General features: G+C 42.7%; 1 protein-coding gene and 1 long non-coding RNA gene across 7 annotated transcripts in view; one reads left to right on the forward strand and one right to left on the reverse strand.

The window, feature by feature from the left end:
• The window catches only part of LOC148026730 (uncharacterized), a 136,850-nt gene that overhangs the window by 95,998 nt on the left and 21,419 nt on the right, over positions 1-19,433 (reverse strand). For 2 of the 6 annotated variants that reach the window (XM_087691223.1, XM_087691224.1), the window contains one exon: positions 5,615-5,781. The exons of 2 other annotated variants lie outside the window; for them this stretch is intronic. In XM_087691223.1, coding sequence (XP_087547349.1) covers positions 5,615-5,781 — 167 coding nt within the window. Of the gene's footprint in view, positions 1-5,614; positions 5,782-19,433 lie in introns of those variants that run through there. 2 more of the 6 variants (XM_087691227.1, XM_087691225.1) reach the window with 2 other exon arrangements.
• LOC148026731 (uncharacterized) overlaps positions 1-19,433 on the forward strand; it is a 136,299-nt gene that overhangs the window by 95,692 nt on the left and 21,174 nt on the right. The gene's annotated exons all lie outside the window — the stretch shown is intronic.

Genomic DNA, 19,433 nt, shown 5'->3' on the forward strand with positions numbered 1-19,433 from the left:
GGCTGAACCGTCAGCAACTGAAGCGCTGCGGAGCAAGGATCAGGCGACAGTCCGGAGGGCCCAGGTCCGATGACGACGGTACGCTCTGATACACAGGGCAGATGCACGTTGACCTGCAAAACCAGGGGACCGCAGGGCGGCAACCACAGGGTCGCAACCAGGCGCCGGTGCAGAAGAGGACGGGCTCGAGCAGGTGAACCCTAGATCGACAGGGCGGCGAACGCAGCCCGGCTCAATAGGCGATGGGCTGGCGTCGTGACAGGAAGGCTTGGCAGTAGGGGCAAGAGGTGAAACGTCCAGGCGGTTGTCTCACGCAGGAAATGGGGCGCCAACGGACTACGGGTCACGTCCAACACGCAGTAGGGGGCGACGGGGTAGTGACGGGTAGGCAGAAGCGGGGCGTAGCAAGACGTGAGTAGAACAGGCCCAGCACGAAGCGACGGGACGATGTCAGGCAGGGCGCCGTGCAGGAAAACGTGTCCGCGCGTCAGAAGGCAGCAGACCTGTCATCTCCGCTCTCTCTCTCTCTCTCTCTCTCTCTCTCTCCGTAAATCTCTTTTTTTTTCGTAAAAGGTAATTGTATTAATTACGAAGAAGGTACAAGTTTTCATGATTACAAGATACATGATGGGTCTACCCCATCGTGTGTAAAGAGGACACTATCTCTTTACAATAACCAGATGACCTATGAGTTACAAAGTCATGGCAAAGACGCAGAGGAAATTGCCATATGCCAGGGACGTAAATCCTCCCGAGAGAGCATGTCAGAGTGCCGGAGAAGATCTATCTGCCAGTACAAGAGACCCTTAAGCCTAGCAATATGCCGCTAAACATTATAGGCGGAATCAAAAAGAAAAGCATTCCGAATGGTCCTGTTATGCCAACAGCCCCAATATCGCAGAAAGTGAAACATGATCTTCATATGTGGCTGTGTCGGTGTGGGATATTTGGGCTGCACAAAAACCCAATCAAATGGGCGTAGCGATAAACCAACCACCGCTCGCCAAACAACTGACAAGAATGACCAGATTTTCTTAGCGATGGGGCAAGAAATAAATCTGTGATGGGTGGATTCCACACTGGTGGTGCAAAAAAAACAGTTGCCGTTGGAGATTCGGCGCTTGGAAAGGGCTGAAGCAAGCGGAAGACCACCAATCATCATCCTCCAAAGAAAGACCTTATATTTGAAGGGTGTCTTGTTCAACCAGCCGTCCATCACAATTACCCTCCACCATGACTGGGATTTACGCAATCCCCATAAAGTATTAACTTTAGTAACCAGCCATTGATGATCTTTAATCAAAAGATGATACACTTGGTTAGCTGAAGCTTTTCTAAATTCAGCCGGCCTGCCAAGTCCCAGTCCTGCCAGGGACGATCCGAAGCAAGGGCAGGAAAGGGGTGTCTGCTCTGGAGCACCATCAAAAGCTGTTCCCATAAATGCTTGTATCCACGAGGGATCCTGAAAAGTCTCCTGGCTATACGAAAGGATATCAAGACATTGCGACTAGCAAGGGTGGCATCCGCGACTGAAGTTAATCCCAAATATGCCCAACGGTTGAATTTTGGTCGAAGCTCATGTTTACCTTTCCATGAAAGCAACCGCGAGACTGCCAATAATTCCAATTAAAAAGAATTAGTAGCCAGGCGATTCTCTGCTGGATGCCACTGAGCCTTCCGAAGGACTAGTCTCCAGAAACATACCAAATGGGAAAGGAGAGTTGAAGAAGGACTGGAGAACCGAGAATCGGCATTAAGAACATGCCACCAAGAACTCCGGATTTGGGTATTACCATGCAGAAGCCCGTGATCCTCTAGAAAATAACGGGCACGGATGATGATCCGAGCACATGGCGCGGAAAAGATACCAACGGAGTGCCAGCATATGAGTTTGGGCATCTAAAATAGCTCCTCCATCCATGCGTTTGGGGGTGCACGCATGCGACCAAGAAATCCAAGAAATGCCTACATGCAGGGAATCCTTCTTCCATAACATGAAACGAATAGACTGAGTAAGAGCATTCAGTGTAGTAGCAGTCGAGGGCAGCAATGGCAAGAAGTATGTAAGCATTGGCAACATAATTGTCTCGGCTACTTTGAGGCGAACATGGAAGGGCCAGGCCTGAGACTTCCAATACAGAAACTTAGCCGACAGTTTCTGTGAAATCCACTGTAGTAGCTGCTTTGGGGGAACATCAACACCCAAAGGGTACCCAAGATGCCTGACAATGGAGCCATGGGGAATGACCATACCCTACCAGTCCAATGACTGCAAATCCGAATCCGTGCAGCTGAGAATGGCTGATTTCAAAGCATTGATACGAAGACCGGAAGCCTGACCAAATAGAGCCCAAACATCTAATGCTTTGCGAAGGTTATCCTTGTCCGCACGCATAATCATAAAGCTGTCATTAGCCAAGGATTGACTAATGAAGTGCTGTCCAGAAGGAAGCGACAATCCAGCCTACTGTGTAGAAGTTGCCATATGAGATAACATCGAAAGAACTGGATGAGTCGCAAGGGCAAAGAAGAGAGGACTCAAAGGGCACCCCTGTCTGACAGAGCGGGCAAGGACAAATGGCTCGGTAATGCCTCCATTCAGCATGACTCGCGAAGACGCTGCAGCACTGATGGTGTAAATCAGACGAGACATCCGAGCACCAAAGCCCATAATAGACATAAGTTCTGCAATGAAAGACCAGTCCAGATAATCAAAAGCCTTTTCCACGTCCAATTGAATCAATACGACCTCCTGATTAGAATGTTTTGCATAATCAATCGCCAGTTGCGCATTTAATACATTGTGCAGAATGTTTGGGCCCTTAATGAATCCATATTGGAGAGGATGCACAATGGCAAGAAAATGCTTATGGAGCCGATTCGCCATTACTTTTGGAAAAGATTTTATACATAGAACCCATCAAAGAAATTGGGCGCCAATGTTTCAACATAGACGGCAAAGGAACTTTTGGAAGCAGTTTAATAAGTCCTTCTTTCCAAGAGGAAGGCACGATCCCCATTCCCCACACTTGCTGAAATAGAGCCGTCAATGGTTTTGCCAGTTGGGTAGCAAAAACCTCAAAGAACTCATTGGTGAGACCATCCCAGCCAGGACTTTTATCCTTGGACAAGTGTAACAGAACATCCATAAACTCCGCCTCACAAATATCTGTCTCCATAGTAGCTTGCATGTCCTGCGGAACCTGATTGCGGACCAGATCATAAAAAACTGAACGGGCATGAGTAATTTGGCCTGAAGGGGGAGAAGTGGAACCAAGAAGGTTGATGAAATAATTCCTACACATATTCACAATAGTCTGCGGATCAAGGACCATTTGACCTTCTGCATCCTGGAGTCTAGTCATATTCTCTCGAGCAGGAGAGGCATGGAGAGCTCGAAAGAACTTATGAGTCTGACAAGCACTATCTTGCAAAGTCTCCGTCAGATGTTGCAATTTGGCGTGCTGATAAGATTTCAATTGAAACTCTTTAATAAGATCGGCCACACGCATTGCCAGTGACAGCAGAAATTCATCATCTAGAGTGTCCACCAGCAGTGAACGAACCAAAGCCAACAGGTCCTCTGCTGCTTGTCGACGCCGGCGACAAAGAGATGCATGATGGATCCCATACTGCCGAGCAACCCGCTGCACATTAGAGAGCAATCGTTCAAACGAAGCAGTGCCCTAAGAGGAGAAGTCCAATAAGAATCTATCAATCGATTGCTGCATATAGCCCTGAAAGATTGCATGCTTCAAATAAGACGAGTTGAAACGCAAAGGAAGTCTCTCCAGAAATTGCTTATAAGGTGCAATGGGTTGTGCAAGCAGCTCAAGCTGTAGAGGGAAATGGTCCGACAAGGCATATTGTTGCAACACTTTCATTTCGAGCATCTCAAGAAGGAAATCATCATTCAACATGATGTATATGCGGTCCAACCGCGACCATGTTGTTGCATACTGGGCAGAATGGTAAGTAAACCCTGTAGAAGAAGGGTGTAGCCAAGACCAGAGATCTTGGTTAAGTACGGCAAGAGCCAACTCATGCCACATACGACTTTCCGGCGCGTCCATTACCGAATGCTCCGATGTGGACTGCGAAGAATCGACACACACATTGAAATCCCCCATCAAAAAACCCCGTCTGCCAAGTGACAAGGAAGTCTGCAAGGTATGCCAAAGCTCCCGGCGAGATAAAGGATCATTCGGAGCATAGAGCCCAAGTAACCATAAGATCTCTCCTTCGAATAAATTTTCAATCACCACAAAGTGGCCATGTATATCATTTTTAATAAGAGCAGGCTGATATTTTTCATGGACAATCATGAGCACACCAAAATAATGCATGGCATGTGTCCCTGCATAGAACAAACGAAAGCCATGGCAATCCACAACTTTTCCTGCTTCTCCGTGACTCTTGTGCTCAACAGCACAAAAAACATCCCACTGATTCTTATGCAAGACAGTCCACATGGCATGTTGCTTGTGGCGAGAACAAATTCCTCGCACATTCCATGTGGCTATTTTCATATATATTCAAAAAGAAAATCAGGTACGAGGCACAGCTTGCCTCGATTTGACATTTTCTGCAAGAATGTCCAGGACTCCCTCATCCAAAAAATCAGCTAACATGGCAAAAGAGTTCGAACGACCTGATTTGGAGGTAGATGGCATATCCGCTGTCTTGGGGATGGAATGGGGATAACGATGATCCCATGGGGTAATGATGTTACCTCTAGTATCAAAAGCCAGCTTAGCAGGTGGACCCTTTAGACCATCTGAATACACTCTCCTTGTGGGCTGTTGACGGGGAGCAGCGGAAACCATAGCAGGAGCAGAGTGTTCTGAAGACAACATCTCTTTCCTGCGCATATAAGTACGCATGGAATCTTGTGAGGCACTCGGCACAGTATCCACCATGCCAACAACAGGCCTGTTGCCTTTTTTCCCACGTACATCGACCCAGTCATTGGCACAGGAATCCAAACCCGAAACCTATTGTTTACCTTTATCCAACACTTTAGATGGCTGGGTGGCATCTTGCGACGGAGCATCACACACCATATCTTCCATGGGCAACGCAACATGCTCAGGTTCTAAAGTGTGGGGCTTCTCTGGGCATTCGGCTATAAAATGCCCCAATTTACCACACGAAAAGCAATGTCCTGCAAAGTTGCCCCATTTCAAACGAAAGTGTAAAGGATGCATGCCGGAACAATTAAGACGTAACCACGCAGGCCTTTTCCTGGCAGTGTCCCATAACACACACAAACGGTTACGATTGACGGCCCTCAGGCTTGGGGGGACCAGAACAATGCCCACAGCGGCCATGGCGTCCTTTAACAGTGGCCAATAGACAGCCAGACAGTTTTCCACTTCAACCCAGACTCTCTCTCTCTCTCTCTCTCTCTCTCTCTCTCTCTCTCTCTCTCTCGTGAAAATAATTGAATTAAGTAGTAAATATTTACATCAGATCATCAAGTCAACATTCTCTCTGTATCTCTTACATTCTATTACATCAGACCATCAGGGTCTCTCTCTCTCTCTCTCTCTCTCTCTCTCTCTCTCTCTCTCTCATTAGCATTATCAATATTGCTCACATGCATTAGCATTACCAAGATGCTCCACGAGTCAATGTGCTTCTTGATAAAACTTTGAAGTTTGCACTATGTGATGCAAATCTGATAAGACTTCTTTCCCAACGTGCAGCTGACTCCTTAGTCTCCTTCCGCCACTTGGCTAGTACTTCCAATTGCAACACTGCCTTTTTCCTTAAGCGTTCCTGTAAAATAAGAGAGAAATCTTAGCCTCTATAGTTTGTCCCGTCTAGCATGTTCCAAGCATCTGGTAAGGTAACCATTTTTAATTGAACCAAATCTTTTTATGAGACAAACAGACACATACATGTTTACTTTGGCAAATTCTGATTCATACCTTAATGTTCACTTATCTTCTAAGAAAAAGTGCCTTGATACATTGTATATAAAATCAACACATTAGCTATCCCCCTAATCCACAAAAAAGTAATCAATCAAACAGTAGCCCCATGGAGTCTATGAGAGTGCCCAATAGAAGAGAATCACAACATGGAGAGAAAAGGGAAGAGAGAGACAAGAAAAAGCACAGAAAATGAAGGAACAGGATTGAACAGATCTGAAAATGAATGCTGAATGCAAGGCTTGCCTGATCAGCCCCTACACACGCCTTGTACGCATCAAGGAGGGCGCTGAAACAAGCAGATGCAGAGTGAACAGAAAGAGAGTGTGTGTGCTGGTGACAACTGACAATAGTGTGCAGGCTAGCGGATGGCAGCTATAAATAGCCAAAATCTGGGAAACCAGCCAACCGGCTGCCAAATATGACAGAAATACTGACTGACCTGTCAAGAATGCTGCTGCCCAACCTGGCATGTGTCAAAAAAAAAATGCACTCAGCCTGGTAGGTGTGAATGTAGCTACAAAATGATTGATAAAGCTGGAAACTGAAATACAAATGCACTGATGGCTGTGAGAGCTCCTCTATCTGCGTTAGACCCTGATGAAGCTCACAATCACAAGATGACTAGCATGAATACAGCAAATGCCAATACCCCCTCAGATTTTGGGAGTGGTTGAAGGCCCAAAATGTGCTTATGATGAAGTATGGAAGCCTGAGATTAAGGCTTCGTGAAGATGTCCAGTGGAATGTCTGCCATAGGATAGTAGTTGACTGCTAACTTGGACTCCAAAATAACGGTATTGCACCTCAATGTGTTCTCATGCAAGCATGAAACACAAGGTTCTTCATAAGAGCAAGATCAGTAGCAAGGTATATCTTGACTAAGGGGGAATCTCCACAAGCATGCAGCAGAGCCACACTGTCCCCTGTATGATGGAACACAATGCCCGATATTCAACTTTCATTGATGAAAGAAACACAATCTGAAAGCGGCCTGTAAATCTGATCTATAGAGCAGTTAACATAAGCTTACAGCATACACATTATTCAATTCAACAAAGAAAATAAATGACATGAAGAACTTGAGAGCTAGAGCAGCTCTTGCACAATAGACAACACCAAATTCACCCTCAAAGGTGAGCACCCCTTAAGGTATTTCTTAAACATTGAAGATGAGCCTTTACCCAAACCACTTGTGACCTATCCATGCAATCAATGCCATTGTCACAGACCAGTGCTCTTTTTACTAATGATTCCTCATGTGTCTAGCTATGTCCTTAGTGGCTCTTACCAACATTGACCAGCGACCTTTGAATTTGTCTCAATTACACACTCAAACCAGTGTGTCTTCAAGCATACACAGCTGCAATCACTCCAATGTTGACCAACATGACATCTTAAATGCATCCATGGTCTCTTCTGCGGTCACATGGCAATCAATGAGGAATTCACATGAATCTCTATCTTAAACCAATTTAATTTGTTGAATGAGGCCTCATTAGTAGTCCAACATCCTTAGAGCTTTGCCCTAACCAATGCACATTCAATTCACTATCAAATTCAAGTAATTCAGACCTGTAGGCCTACTGTCCATAAACCCTAATCTCTGGCATGCATTTTCGCTGAGATCTAATGCCTGCCCTGAATCTTCAATGATTTGGTGACCCAAGACAAGGGGAAAATTGGTGTGTTTTTGGTTGGAATGTCTTCAGCAAGCAATTCCATATACCAAAATGACTGATTTCTACAGGACCTAGCCACTAATTTGCTTTAAACAGCAAATCCAAATCCTGATCAAGCATAAAATAGAGCTTCTACAACTTGAAAAGAGAAGAAAGAGATTGATTCCCAATTGTCCAGCCTCTCAAGATGGCTGCAAAACAATCTCGTTGTTCATCATGAAAAATAAGCAAGCATGCATTGTTGGCTTCGACTCACACCTACGATCACAAAGGAGTATCAGTGATCCGCAGTAGGACACAGGGGCACTTTTCACTCTCCTTACGAGAGGTTTTGTACCTTAACAACCCTAAGGTCTAAGGGTTGTACTTCGTACTTTCACTTACACTTGGGAATTGCGTCGCATATCGTGTTGTCTTCACTCTCACTCACTCTATTGTCTACTGTATACCCTCAACTAAGAGCTTCCATCTCTGATCTCACATTTGGTATTAGAGCTCCGGCTTAGTATAGTCCAACTTTCCACTCAAGGCTTGTCAGCCTTTGTCCTCGGCTCGTATAGGTGCAGGCCTACCACCCTATAGGCCCGCCCACTTGCAGCTCCTGGTCGAGTTGCAGCCCCGCCACCAACTGTAGCAACTCACGCCACTAGCGCCAACTCCACCCACTTGGTCTAGTCACAACGCCCCCCAGGTCCACTTGCGGTATTAGCAGCCTCCTATTGGAGCAGCACCAGCGCCTCCTATCCTGCACCCAATACCACCTGCCCCCTATTCGTGCACCGCCGCTTGCTCTTGCAGGCCCACCTGCCTCCTATCAGTGCCAACGCCCTTGTCCACCAAATCCACCAGCTACCTCCCGCTCCTCCAAGACCTGAACATCCTCCCGCCCCACCAGGCTGCCAATATAGAAGGTAAAAGGAGACATTTATCTATTTTGTATTCAGAAATCTAAACTACAGATTGGGGCTTTTGCCCGAGGAGTGCATCTCTACTCTTGGACATGCTTTCGGGCACACACATTGCAGAAATTTCTTGGGAAGCGGGTCAGAAAATTTGGGGCTTTTGGATATTTGGCAAACATTGACACGTGTACCAAAGATTCAGTCTTAAATAGACTGAAATTGTGCATTTTGGACAGCAATATTTTGGGGCTTTTGCATTGGTTGTGTTGCTGAGCATTGTTTGTGCATTGGACAATGTATACATTGGACAATTGTGATCAAGTGTGACACAATTTCGCTAATTACAGCTTGGTGTATGCTGTAATTTCTGGAAATTTGCAGATTTCCAAGTTGTTTCAGCTTTGGTTCTTGCTCTTGTGTTTTTTGAAACAGTGACATTTATCATGGCCAAACAAGGACAAAGTGATTTATTCACCCATGTATCCAAAGAGAATAGATTGGATGGCAATAACTATTCTCTATGGTCCTTCATGATGAAGATTGTGCTAATTGCAAAAAATCTTTGGGATTATATTAGTGGTGAAGAAGTCTGTCCTGGAGTTGTGGCTTCCTGCTACACCTCCTCAAGGAGGAAGTAGTCAAAGGCCAGCTCCAGCTCAGCCACTTTCCCAAATATCAAGTGCACAAAAGGCTTGGAACACACAAGATGCTCAAGCATGGTCACTGATTGCATTGGCAGTTCAATGGTCCATAATCCCACATATATGGTCTGCTACTTCTTCAAGAGAAGCATGGCTCACACTTGAGTAAATGTTTGCTGGAAAAAACGAGACACGCAACTCTTTCTTGAAAAAGGAGCTTGAGAATGTGAAGACGGATGAAGGTGATGTTATGCAGGATCATCTTAACAAAATTCAAGACTTGCGTGAGCAATTAATGAATGTAGATGAGTATTATTCTGATGCACATATAATCTCTACTACTCTGAATTCCTTGCTACCCTCTTATTTGGCCTTTCACACTTCCTTAAATCTCACCATGTAAATTTCTCCATAGCCACTTACCTTTCTTCAGTTGGTTAGTTTGCTCCTAGAAGTAGAGCAAATAAGAAAGAACAATGGGGTGGATGTTGTAGCCTCTAAACAAGCTTTTCTAGAGAGACAAAACAAGCTTTTCTAGAGAGACAGAAGAGCAAGGGAAGCCATTCTAAAAATGCTTCGCAGAGTTCTAGAAGTTAAAGTACTTCACAGAGCAACAAGAAATAGGGGGCACGCAAGCCAAGAAGCGCAAGTGTCCTTATTGTAAGAAGCTAGGTTACTACATCACAGAATGTAAGAAGCACATTGCCAAGGAGGAGTCAGGGATATCTGTTCTGATGTACCTTCTACTGCTACAGAGTCCGTGTCTTTTGTTGTTGACCGTGACTATTATTTTTACACTTGTAGTTATTCTTCTTAGGCTGATAGAGCATATGCTAGCACTTGGTTCTTTGACAGTGATGCTTCTAAGCACATTATATCCTATAGGGATTTTTTTTCCTTTGTTATTGTAGCTCCTATTGGCAAATCTGTGCAATGTGCCAACAATTCATCTTACCTTGTTAGAGGTTTTAGGGAGATTGTCTTGAAAGCCATTGATGGCTCTACTCTCCGTTTATAGGATGCATTATATGTGCCAGGGATAAAGAAGAATTTGTTGTCTATGGCTTCTTTAGCAAAGTGTAGTATGCAGGTCACATTTGATGATAACAAATGCATTGTCAAGGATAAGAAATTCTTGACTTTGGTATTGACTGGCACATTATGTAATGGACTCTATGAGTTAGATGCTTATTCGATTGATCAGTCAGTCTATTTGGCATCTACTCTTACTCTTGCTATGTCATAGGCAGAGTTATAGCATGCTCGAATGGGGCATGTTATCTATGGCAATTTGATACTTATGTAGCATACTCAGATGCTAGATGGCTTAGCTCTCTTGGAGAGACCTCCTAAGCATATTTGTGAGAGATGCATTTTGGGAAAGATGCATCGATTCTCATTTCCTCGTGATGTTGCTTTTAAGGCAATAGCCAAGTTACAAATTGTACATTCGGATGTATGTGGACTTATGCAAACAAAGTCATTGGGTGGAAGTTATTATTTCATCATTTTCATTGATGACTTTAGTTGTTTTGTTGGGTCTACTCAATTGGTGAAAAAATAAAGGTGTATGATGCATTTTTGGCTTTTATTGCACTTGTTGAAAATCAATCTAGTTGTAGGATTAAGATTCTTCGTTTGGACGGAGGAGGGAAATATATGTCTTCCTTACTGAATAATTTTTTGAAGCAGAAAGGCATTGCCAATTAGTATACTACTACATATACTCCACTGCAGAATGGGGTTGCAAAAAGGAAGAATCAGTCACTCACGGAGATGGCCAGATGTATATTGAAAGCTAAGAATCTGCCACATGGCTTTTGGATGGAAACAGTTATGTGTGCTTGTCACATTTTGAACAGGTGTCCTACCAAGGCATTAAAAATGTCACACCTTTTGAGACTTGGAACAGCCAAAAACCTTTAGTTGGCCACTTTCGTACTTTTGGGTGTCTTGCATATGCTCATATTTCCAAAGTACTAAGAAAGAAGTTGGAAAACAAGGCTGTCAAATGCATTTTTGTAGGGTACAACAATGAGAGCAAACGATACAGACTGTATAACCTTGTTTCCAAGAAAGTCTTTGTCAGTAGGGATGTGATTTTTAATGAAAAATCAGAATTATCTCTTGCTGATTTTGACACATATCAGGCTGCAAATGATGTGTTTGAAGGGCTGCTGCCCATTTCTTTTGGTGATACAGCTAGAGTTTCAGTAAATGAACAAAATGTTCAGCCAGTTGCTCCATTAACCAATGCAGAAATTCAGTCTTTGGCTGATATGAATATTCAGCAAGATGCTGAATTAGAGGTTTATCAAGAGGATGTACATTAATCAAGAAGCTAGGCAAATGCCTAGATGGTACTTGCAAACTATGAAAGATAGTCATTTGGATGCTCCTATAGCTCGTTGTACTAGAAGACAAGCATGTCTGCATGATCATGCTAATACAATGGAGTTTGTTATGGCAACACACACACTTGATGATGAGGAGCCTGATTGTTTTGAGGATGCACAATAGAGTGTGCATTGAATGGCAGTAATCCAAGCAAAATTTGATTCTATCATAAAGAATCAAACATGGAATTTAGTGACATTGCCAGTTGGAAAGAGAGCCATTGGTACTAAATGGGTCTATAAGCTAAAAAGAGAAGCAAATGAATCCATTGATAAGTACAAAGCCAGGCTTGTGGCAAAAGGCTACGTGCAAAATAAGGGCATTGATTATGAGGAGACATTTGCTCCTACATCCCATATGACTACCATTCGGTATATGGTTGCTTTGGCTGCACATTATGGTTGGATTGTGCACTAGCTTGATATCAAAACTGTATTTTTACATGGGAAACTTCAAGAAGAAGTGTATGTACAGCAGCCCATTGGTTTTGCAATTGACGGATCCGAACACTTGGTATGTAAGCTGAAAAAAACTTTGTATGGTTTGAAGCAAGCTCCACGAGCTTGATATGCAAAAATTGATGCCTTTTTACTCAACCAAGGATTCATTAATAGCCCATCAAAGTCTACTCTTTACGCATGCAAAGAAGGGGGATCCTTGCTAGTCATTTGTCTTTATGTAGATGATATTTTGCTCCCAGGGACACATGATGATCAGATTTCAGCATTCAGAAAAATTTGCAGCAAGATTTTAAAATGTCAAATTTAGGGTCTTTAAATTACTATTTGGGCATTAAGTTTATCCATGATACTAGAGGTATTGGATTGTTTCAATCCAAATATATTGGTAAACTCCTCAAGAGATTTGGCCTCCAAGATTGCAAGCCAATTAGCACACTGATGGAGACTGGACTCAAGTTGTCTTTGCATAATGATAGTTATCTATTTGACATTTATACATATGCTCCAGTAGTTGGATGTCTCATTTTTTTATGCAACACAAGGCCAGATATTCAGTTTGCAGTTTCAGCCCTGAGTAGATATATGCACAGCCCACGCATGTTACATTGGCAAGCTGTGAAGCATGTTTTTCGTTACTTGCAGGGTACTAGGACTCTTGGATTGGTTTATGCGAAGGGGGGACCACTGCAGTTACATGTTTACAGTGATTCAGGTTGGACTGGTGATTTTGATTTATGTCACTCTACGAGTGGAAACTGTTTCTTTCTTGGCTCATCTTGCATCTCTTGGCTTAATAAGAAACAATCCATTGTTGCCACATCATCTTGTAAAGTTGAATACAAAACAACTTTCACTACCACAGTTGAATGTGTATGGCTGAGACATTTGTTGGTTGATCTTGATATATCTGTCACAGAGCCTATTCCTCTGTTTACTGATAATCTGAGTGCCATTGCAGTGGCATAGAACCCAGTGTTTCATGCACGCATGAAACACATAGAGATCCACTATCACTTTGTCAAAGAGAGGCTACATGCAAGAGATATTAGCCTTGTCTACTGTCCTACCACCAGCAATGTGGCAAACATCTTTACCAAAGCTCTTCCCCGCAAAACAAATTTGAAGCATTTTGCAATGCTTTAAATTTAATCTCCTTTGGTGGATGATCCTTGTATGCTGATCACTTTTCATTCTAGGGATGTTTGTTGGGTTTGACTCATGCCTACGCTCACAGAGAAGAGTCGGTGATCTGCAGTAGGACACTAGGGTACTTTTTACTTTCCTTACGAGAGGTTTTTTCCCCCAATTACATTATTTTCTATTTTACATGTTTGTGTTACATAGTTCGGTCACTTACTGCACTTTACACCTTTCGAGTATAAACGCACCTTAACAACCCTAAGATCTTAGGATTGTACTTTGTACTTTCACTTACACTTGGGAATTGCATCGCGTATCATGTTGTGTCTTCACTCTTACTCAGTACTGTCTATTGTGTACTCTCAGCTAAGAGTTTCCATCTCCGATCTCACATGTATCTCCTATTATTGCTACAACTCTCCAAACTTGGGCTACTCCAAAAACGAGAGAGAATGAGAGTCCCAAATAACCAAGGTAAAGTCTCCAAATGAATAACTTGCTGCTCCTTAATCATATCACATTTTTTTATTAAGGACTAATTAATGACTTAATCACTAGCCATAAGTGAGCTATTCACTAGACCAAACTTAAGTGCAAGGCCTGCTTAATAGCTTAAGTTCTCTAAGTGAGCTACTTACTAGGTGAAACTTTCAATATAACTTAATTCTAAGGTGCAAACTTTCAATTTAATAGAAGTTACACGTTGCACCTTGTTCCTTTTGGCCTATCCTTGTACCAGATAGCTTGTACACTTGTCCATCACATGCCCTAATATCAAAACTTTCACTGCTAATACAATGGTCACTATACCAAGAGCTAGGGGTACCACAATTAGAGTTCACTTTAATTATATCATCAAGCCCATTTCTCATTTTGGTAACATAGATTGCTTTTTACTACTCCAAGGAATCTAACTAGATCTAAGGCAGAAGGAAAATCCCATAGTAGACTATTGAGTATGAACATCTCCAACCCAATTAGAGTCACTCCATTCAGTAAGAGTTGCTCCCTCTCAATACATGATCCCATAGAATCGGGTCTCCTATAAGTATCACAAGATGCTAAGAGTGACTCACTAGTGAGCTTGAGCAGGAGTCTTCATGAAAGAAGATAACAAGGCTACCATGTAGGAGATGTCGGGCGGAGTGTAGATAAGCTAGATCAATCATCCAATGAGGCACTAATAGTAGGTAGCATCTGCAAGGGGATCACCTAGTGAAGAAAGTTTGGACTCGGGTCCATTGGATAAGAAATAGGCTTATAAGGAGCCATACCAAACTTCGACAAGAGCTTGAAGATGTACCTATGCTATGGCACAAAGATGCCTTGAGATAGATCACAAGACCAAGGAAAAAATGGAGAAGAGAGAGACAAATCGTGTCAAACCCCTAGCTGAGTCTCTCTCATATACACTCCGCCTCTTGTGTATGGATACCCATTAGAATAAGATTACCTGCATAGAGAATGATGAGCATACAATCCTTGACCACCCAACCAAAAGTAGAGGTTGGAATCATGATCTAACATTTAAAGCCATGCTCAAGAGAAAACAATCTATCCACTAATACCAAGCTCTAGGAGCTTGCTTAAGGCCATAGAGGGCCTTATGCAAGCGATACGCATGACCCTCCTTACTGAGCATACAGAAACTTGGACGCTAATCCACATAGATCTCCTCTTGAGAACGCCTTGTGATGGTGTGGGATAATGGTTGGAGCCTGCACAAAAAGAGATGAGCTAAGTCGCCAAGCAACCTGCTATTTATAGATGTGGATCTTCTAAAATTTTGGGCGTTTGCTTATGAAACACATGAACTTTAATAATATTTGAGTTTTGAGGTTGTTTTAATGAGTTAATGAAGATTTAATGTGTACTGCATCTTTTTTAGCTTAATACCCCCTCTCAAGCCCAAAATTGGAATTAGAAAGAAATTGCAAGTATAGCTCAACCCATAATACCTCAAGACGTCCCACCCCAAAGCAACCAGGGCATTGGGTTGAGGGTGCACATCGGCTACCGAAGGATCTACCAAGACTACAAAGGCAATGGTTATCTTGCCTCAAGAGCCCAAAGACCATGACCTACAAAGACAATGTTAAACCACTTTGAGCTTTTTTTTTTAAGTAACCATACCAATGGAGGGAAATAAAAGGATGGTCAAATCCAATGTCACAAAATAGAAGAGTATCCCAACCACTAGTTTAGGGTGTCGATGATGAAGTTAAGGAGTGAAGAATTATGAAAGTGAGGTTGTAGTAAAACTGCTAGTGGAGACAGCTTAAGATCCAATCAAGGGTGCTTTTGCTCAATGAGATGCATGCATGAATGCTACATGATGAGAATACACATGTAGCAAGGTGCCACTTGGACAATGTCCCTCATGGAAAATTGTTCACTTGCCCAAGTGCCCTTTTATAAAGATGATGATCATCATGCAATGCAAAGGGTAGGTAGAACAAGGAAAGGACATCCGTATCAACGACAAATGCCAAAACTTATAGGTACTAAGTCAAGGATAGGAGCCTCCTCTCAACCATGGATGTTGTAATCTGATGATGAAGTAGACTTGGCACCCCTTAGCTAGAAGAGCAAAAGGCAAGTCAACCATCTAGGTACATGGAACGTGCCTGTACTCGATCTCAAGAGAGGGTTCTAATGCTAACTAAGTGGTGTAGGTGAGCCTGAATCTCAACCTCAAGAGATGGCTCCAATGATAGTCGAGAATCGCCAAGATGGTAGTCCACGATGCAAATGGATCTAACGGATGATAACACTCTCCAATTGGAAGAGTGGGGGAAGTGTTAGCTACCAAGGCCACCGGGATGTACACGTACTCGATCTTGGGAGATGGCTGATTGAAATACAAAGAAAAATGGCCTAGCAAGGCCTTCAAAGCATCCAATGTTTAATGGAACATTTCTAATATCAAAGGGTAATGATCTAAAAGAACATGTTGTGTCTCCACCCATATTGAGCATTGCCAAAAGGAAAAAGACACTTTAGAAGATGTCACTTTAGAAGACTTACATTGTGCCCAATCTAGACCCAGTATCAAGATGTTGAAGAGAATGGTATATAAATATAGGCTTGAAAGGGTGAAACCAAGATTACATATTTTGTTTCAATAGGGAGGCTCCCAAAGCATCCCAAAACTTAGCCACTTCAAGGTAGAACCAACACCCAATTAGCCCCAAATTGGTGCCCCTTGTGATATCTCTTTAAGTTGTATTCCAAAATCTTGTAGTACAACTAAGAATAGGCTCAATCCCTAGGAAAAAGAAAGGCCTTGCTAGCCTATATTTTGTCGGTCTGTCATCTCTTGGTTGTGAGCTCCACTAGAGTCTAATAGAGACATAGGAGCTCTGATTGTTTCAGCCCATTCTTTCTATCTACATTTCTTTTTCACTCGCCAATAGTGGGGCAACTTGCATTTATGATGGTTGGCCCATTCTTGATTTTCACCAACTGATTGCACATGTATTGCAGCTAGTCGGCCAGTATTTCTGTGGCCAACTACACCTAGTGGGCCACATTTAGCAATTGGGGGATATATATATCAGTCCCCCTCACTTTGGCTTGTCATGGTCTCTTTTGCAGGTGGACAGCACACTTCAATTTCAGCTTCTCCTCCATCTCTGTGCTACTATTGTCATCAACCTAATCCAATGCCCTCACTGATACTTTTTGGATGCATGCATAGACAGATCAGTCCGTCATTGTATTCAGCTTTTCATTCAGATTCAGTGTAGAGTTATCGCTTCATTCTCTTCTCTATTGCAGTCTCTCTCTTCTCTTTTCTCTTCGTGTTCTGTTTCCCTTCTGTTGCACACACTCACATGGTATCATCGCCTAAGTGAGGATGCAGAGGATACATCCAGAGGAAACCACACTCAGTGATCTGCCCAATGCAGCGCAAACACAAGTTTCACGAACTGTCTAGAGCTGAAGACCCAGATTTTCAGCATGCTGTAACCTGCAGAAAACGCAGGTTTTCTGCTCTATTCGGGGTACTGCATTTTCTACATAATTCGGGGTGTTTTCAACATGTACGCTTCATCTACAACTTCTTCTTTACAGGTATAGCTGTTTTCTCCCTCCATTCGGGCTTCCTGGCATCCAAACGCAACAGAGTCAAGAATGTTTGCAGGTCTATAACAGCTATGGAGTACCACTACTTCAATGGTTTTGATGAATCAAATGAAGATTCTATCTATTCTTCAAAAGACAGGCATTTACGACTGCCAGATCATCACAATGAGCACATTGAAGATAGAAGGGCAAAGGCATCTCACTCTAACAAGTCTCAAAGATTGGAGTGGCATTCTCTCTCTCCTACTTCTCTACATGTTTCTCATAGGGCCCATACTTCCAGCCCTGATACAGCCATCATAGCACCCTCTGTACAGGTGCTTGTTCATCCTTTCTTACCAAAAGAAATCGGCTAGATGGGTTGAACTACTCCCTTTGGTCTTGCAAACCATAGTGCATCCTTGATATTAGAAAATGACAACCAGCTATGGAGGAGAGAAAAGAGAGACAATGAGAGTGTGCTAAAGCAAAAGAGTAGAGTGGACTTGCTGAACTTAAAGAATGAGAATGAAAGGTACAAGATAGGTCTAAGATAGACCTAACTCTAACTTAACTAGAGTTAACTGAATCTAACTCTAACTCTAAGAGTGGTGACATAACTTATAACTTTAGTTGTGTTCACACTAACAATTGAAAAAGAACTAAAGACTAAAACATTGGGCATTGCCCATAGAAATGGCAATTTCTAACAACCCCCTACAGTGCCAATGTGGTAACGTATAGGAATGATCAATCACCAAAGGGTAGCAAGTTTAAAGACTTGTGAAAAGCCTCAAACTTCTCACGAGGTAGTGCCTCAGTGAAAATGTTTGCAACATTTTCCTGTGTAGGAAAATACATCAAGCTAATCTCTCCTACATAGCATCTCTCTCTAACATAATGGTAATGCACCTCAATATGTTTCCTGCGAGCATGAAACGCAAGATTTCGTGCCACTACAATAGCACTCTGACTGTCAGAAAGAATGGGTGTAGGACCCTCCAATGGTAAATGTAGATCAGCCCCAACAATCTGTGCAACCATACACATTTCATTGTTGCTATGAAGGCTGCCCTGTACTCAACCTCACACGACGAGATAGCCACTATAGGTTGTTTCTTGCTTAGCCATGAAATGCATGAACAGCCCAGAAAGAAATAGTTTCCATTAGTAGATTGCCTAGTGTCTGCATCACCGGCCCAATCTGAACCACTGTAAGCCTCTTGTTGCAAGTTTCCCCCCCGGGAAATAATAATGCATGTGACTGAGTACATTGCAAGTATCTGAAGATCCGCTTAACAACTTGCCAATGTATAGTCCGTGGGTTATGCATATACCTGCTCACCTGAGATACTACATATTGAATGTAAGGGTGTGTGTTGCAAAGATAAATAAGACAACCAACAACCTGGCTATAAATTGCAACATCAAACATCTCTTCACCATCATGCATAGATAGCTTTAAGCTTGGATCCATAGGAGTGCACATAAGTTTGCAATCTTGCATATTAAATCTCTGTAGCAACTTATCCACATAATGTGACTATGGCATGATGATACCATGCTGATTTTGGATGAACTGAATTCCCAAATAATAGTGTAGACAGCCCATATCTAACATAGCAAATGCATGTTTTAATTCAGCCTTGAAATCTGCAATTTCTGCTTTTGATTGTCCAGTGAGCAACATGTCATCTACATAAAGAATAATAAATTCTTAATGTATAGAGTGGGAGCAGTTGGACTATTTTTGAACCCTTTGCTGGCCAAATATGCATCAATTTTAGAGTACCATGCATGAGGAGCCTATTTGAGACCATAAAGTATTTGTTTAGCTTGCATACCATGTGCTCTTTCCCTTAACCACAAACCCTGGAGGTTGTGACACATAAACATCCTCATGCAAATCCTCATTCAAGAATGCCATCTTAATGTCCAACTCATGTACCTTCCAACCATAATTTGCAGCCATAGCAATTATACACCTCACCGTACTCATATGGGATGTGGAAGCAAAAGTCTCTTTGAAACCAGCCTTCCTTCTTGGAATGGGTGGTGATAATCTGATTTAAGAGTTAATTACAGCAATAAATAAATGCACATAAAATGAAATACACACTTTACCATAACATTCTTGGACAGTAAACACCCTGTTGGCCCCAAAATTGGCACCCCTCTTGCGGTATTTCTTTAGCTTTCATTCAAT

This window comes from Lygodium microphyllum, chromosome 13 (assembly GCF_053477565.2).
Source record: "Lygodium microphyllum isolate KBCC chromosome 13, Lygodium_microphyllum_v1.1.10, whole genome shotgun sequence".
In the NCBI taxonomy this organism is placed as follows: Eukaryota; Viridiplantae; Streptophyta; class Polypodiopsida; order Schizaeales; family Lygodiaceae; genus Lygodium; species Lygodium microphyllum.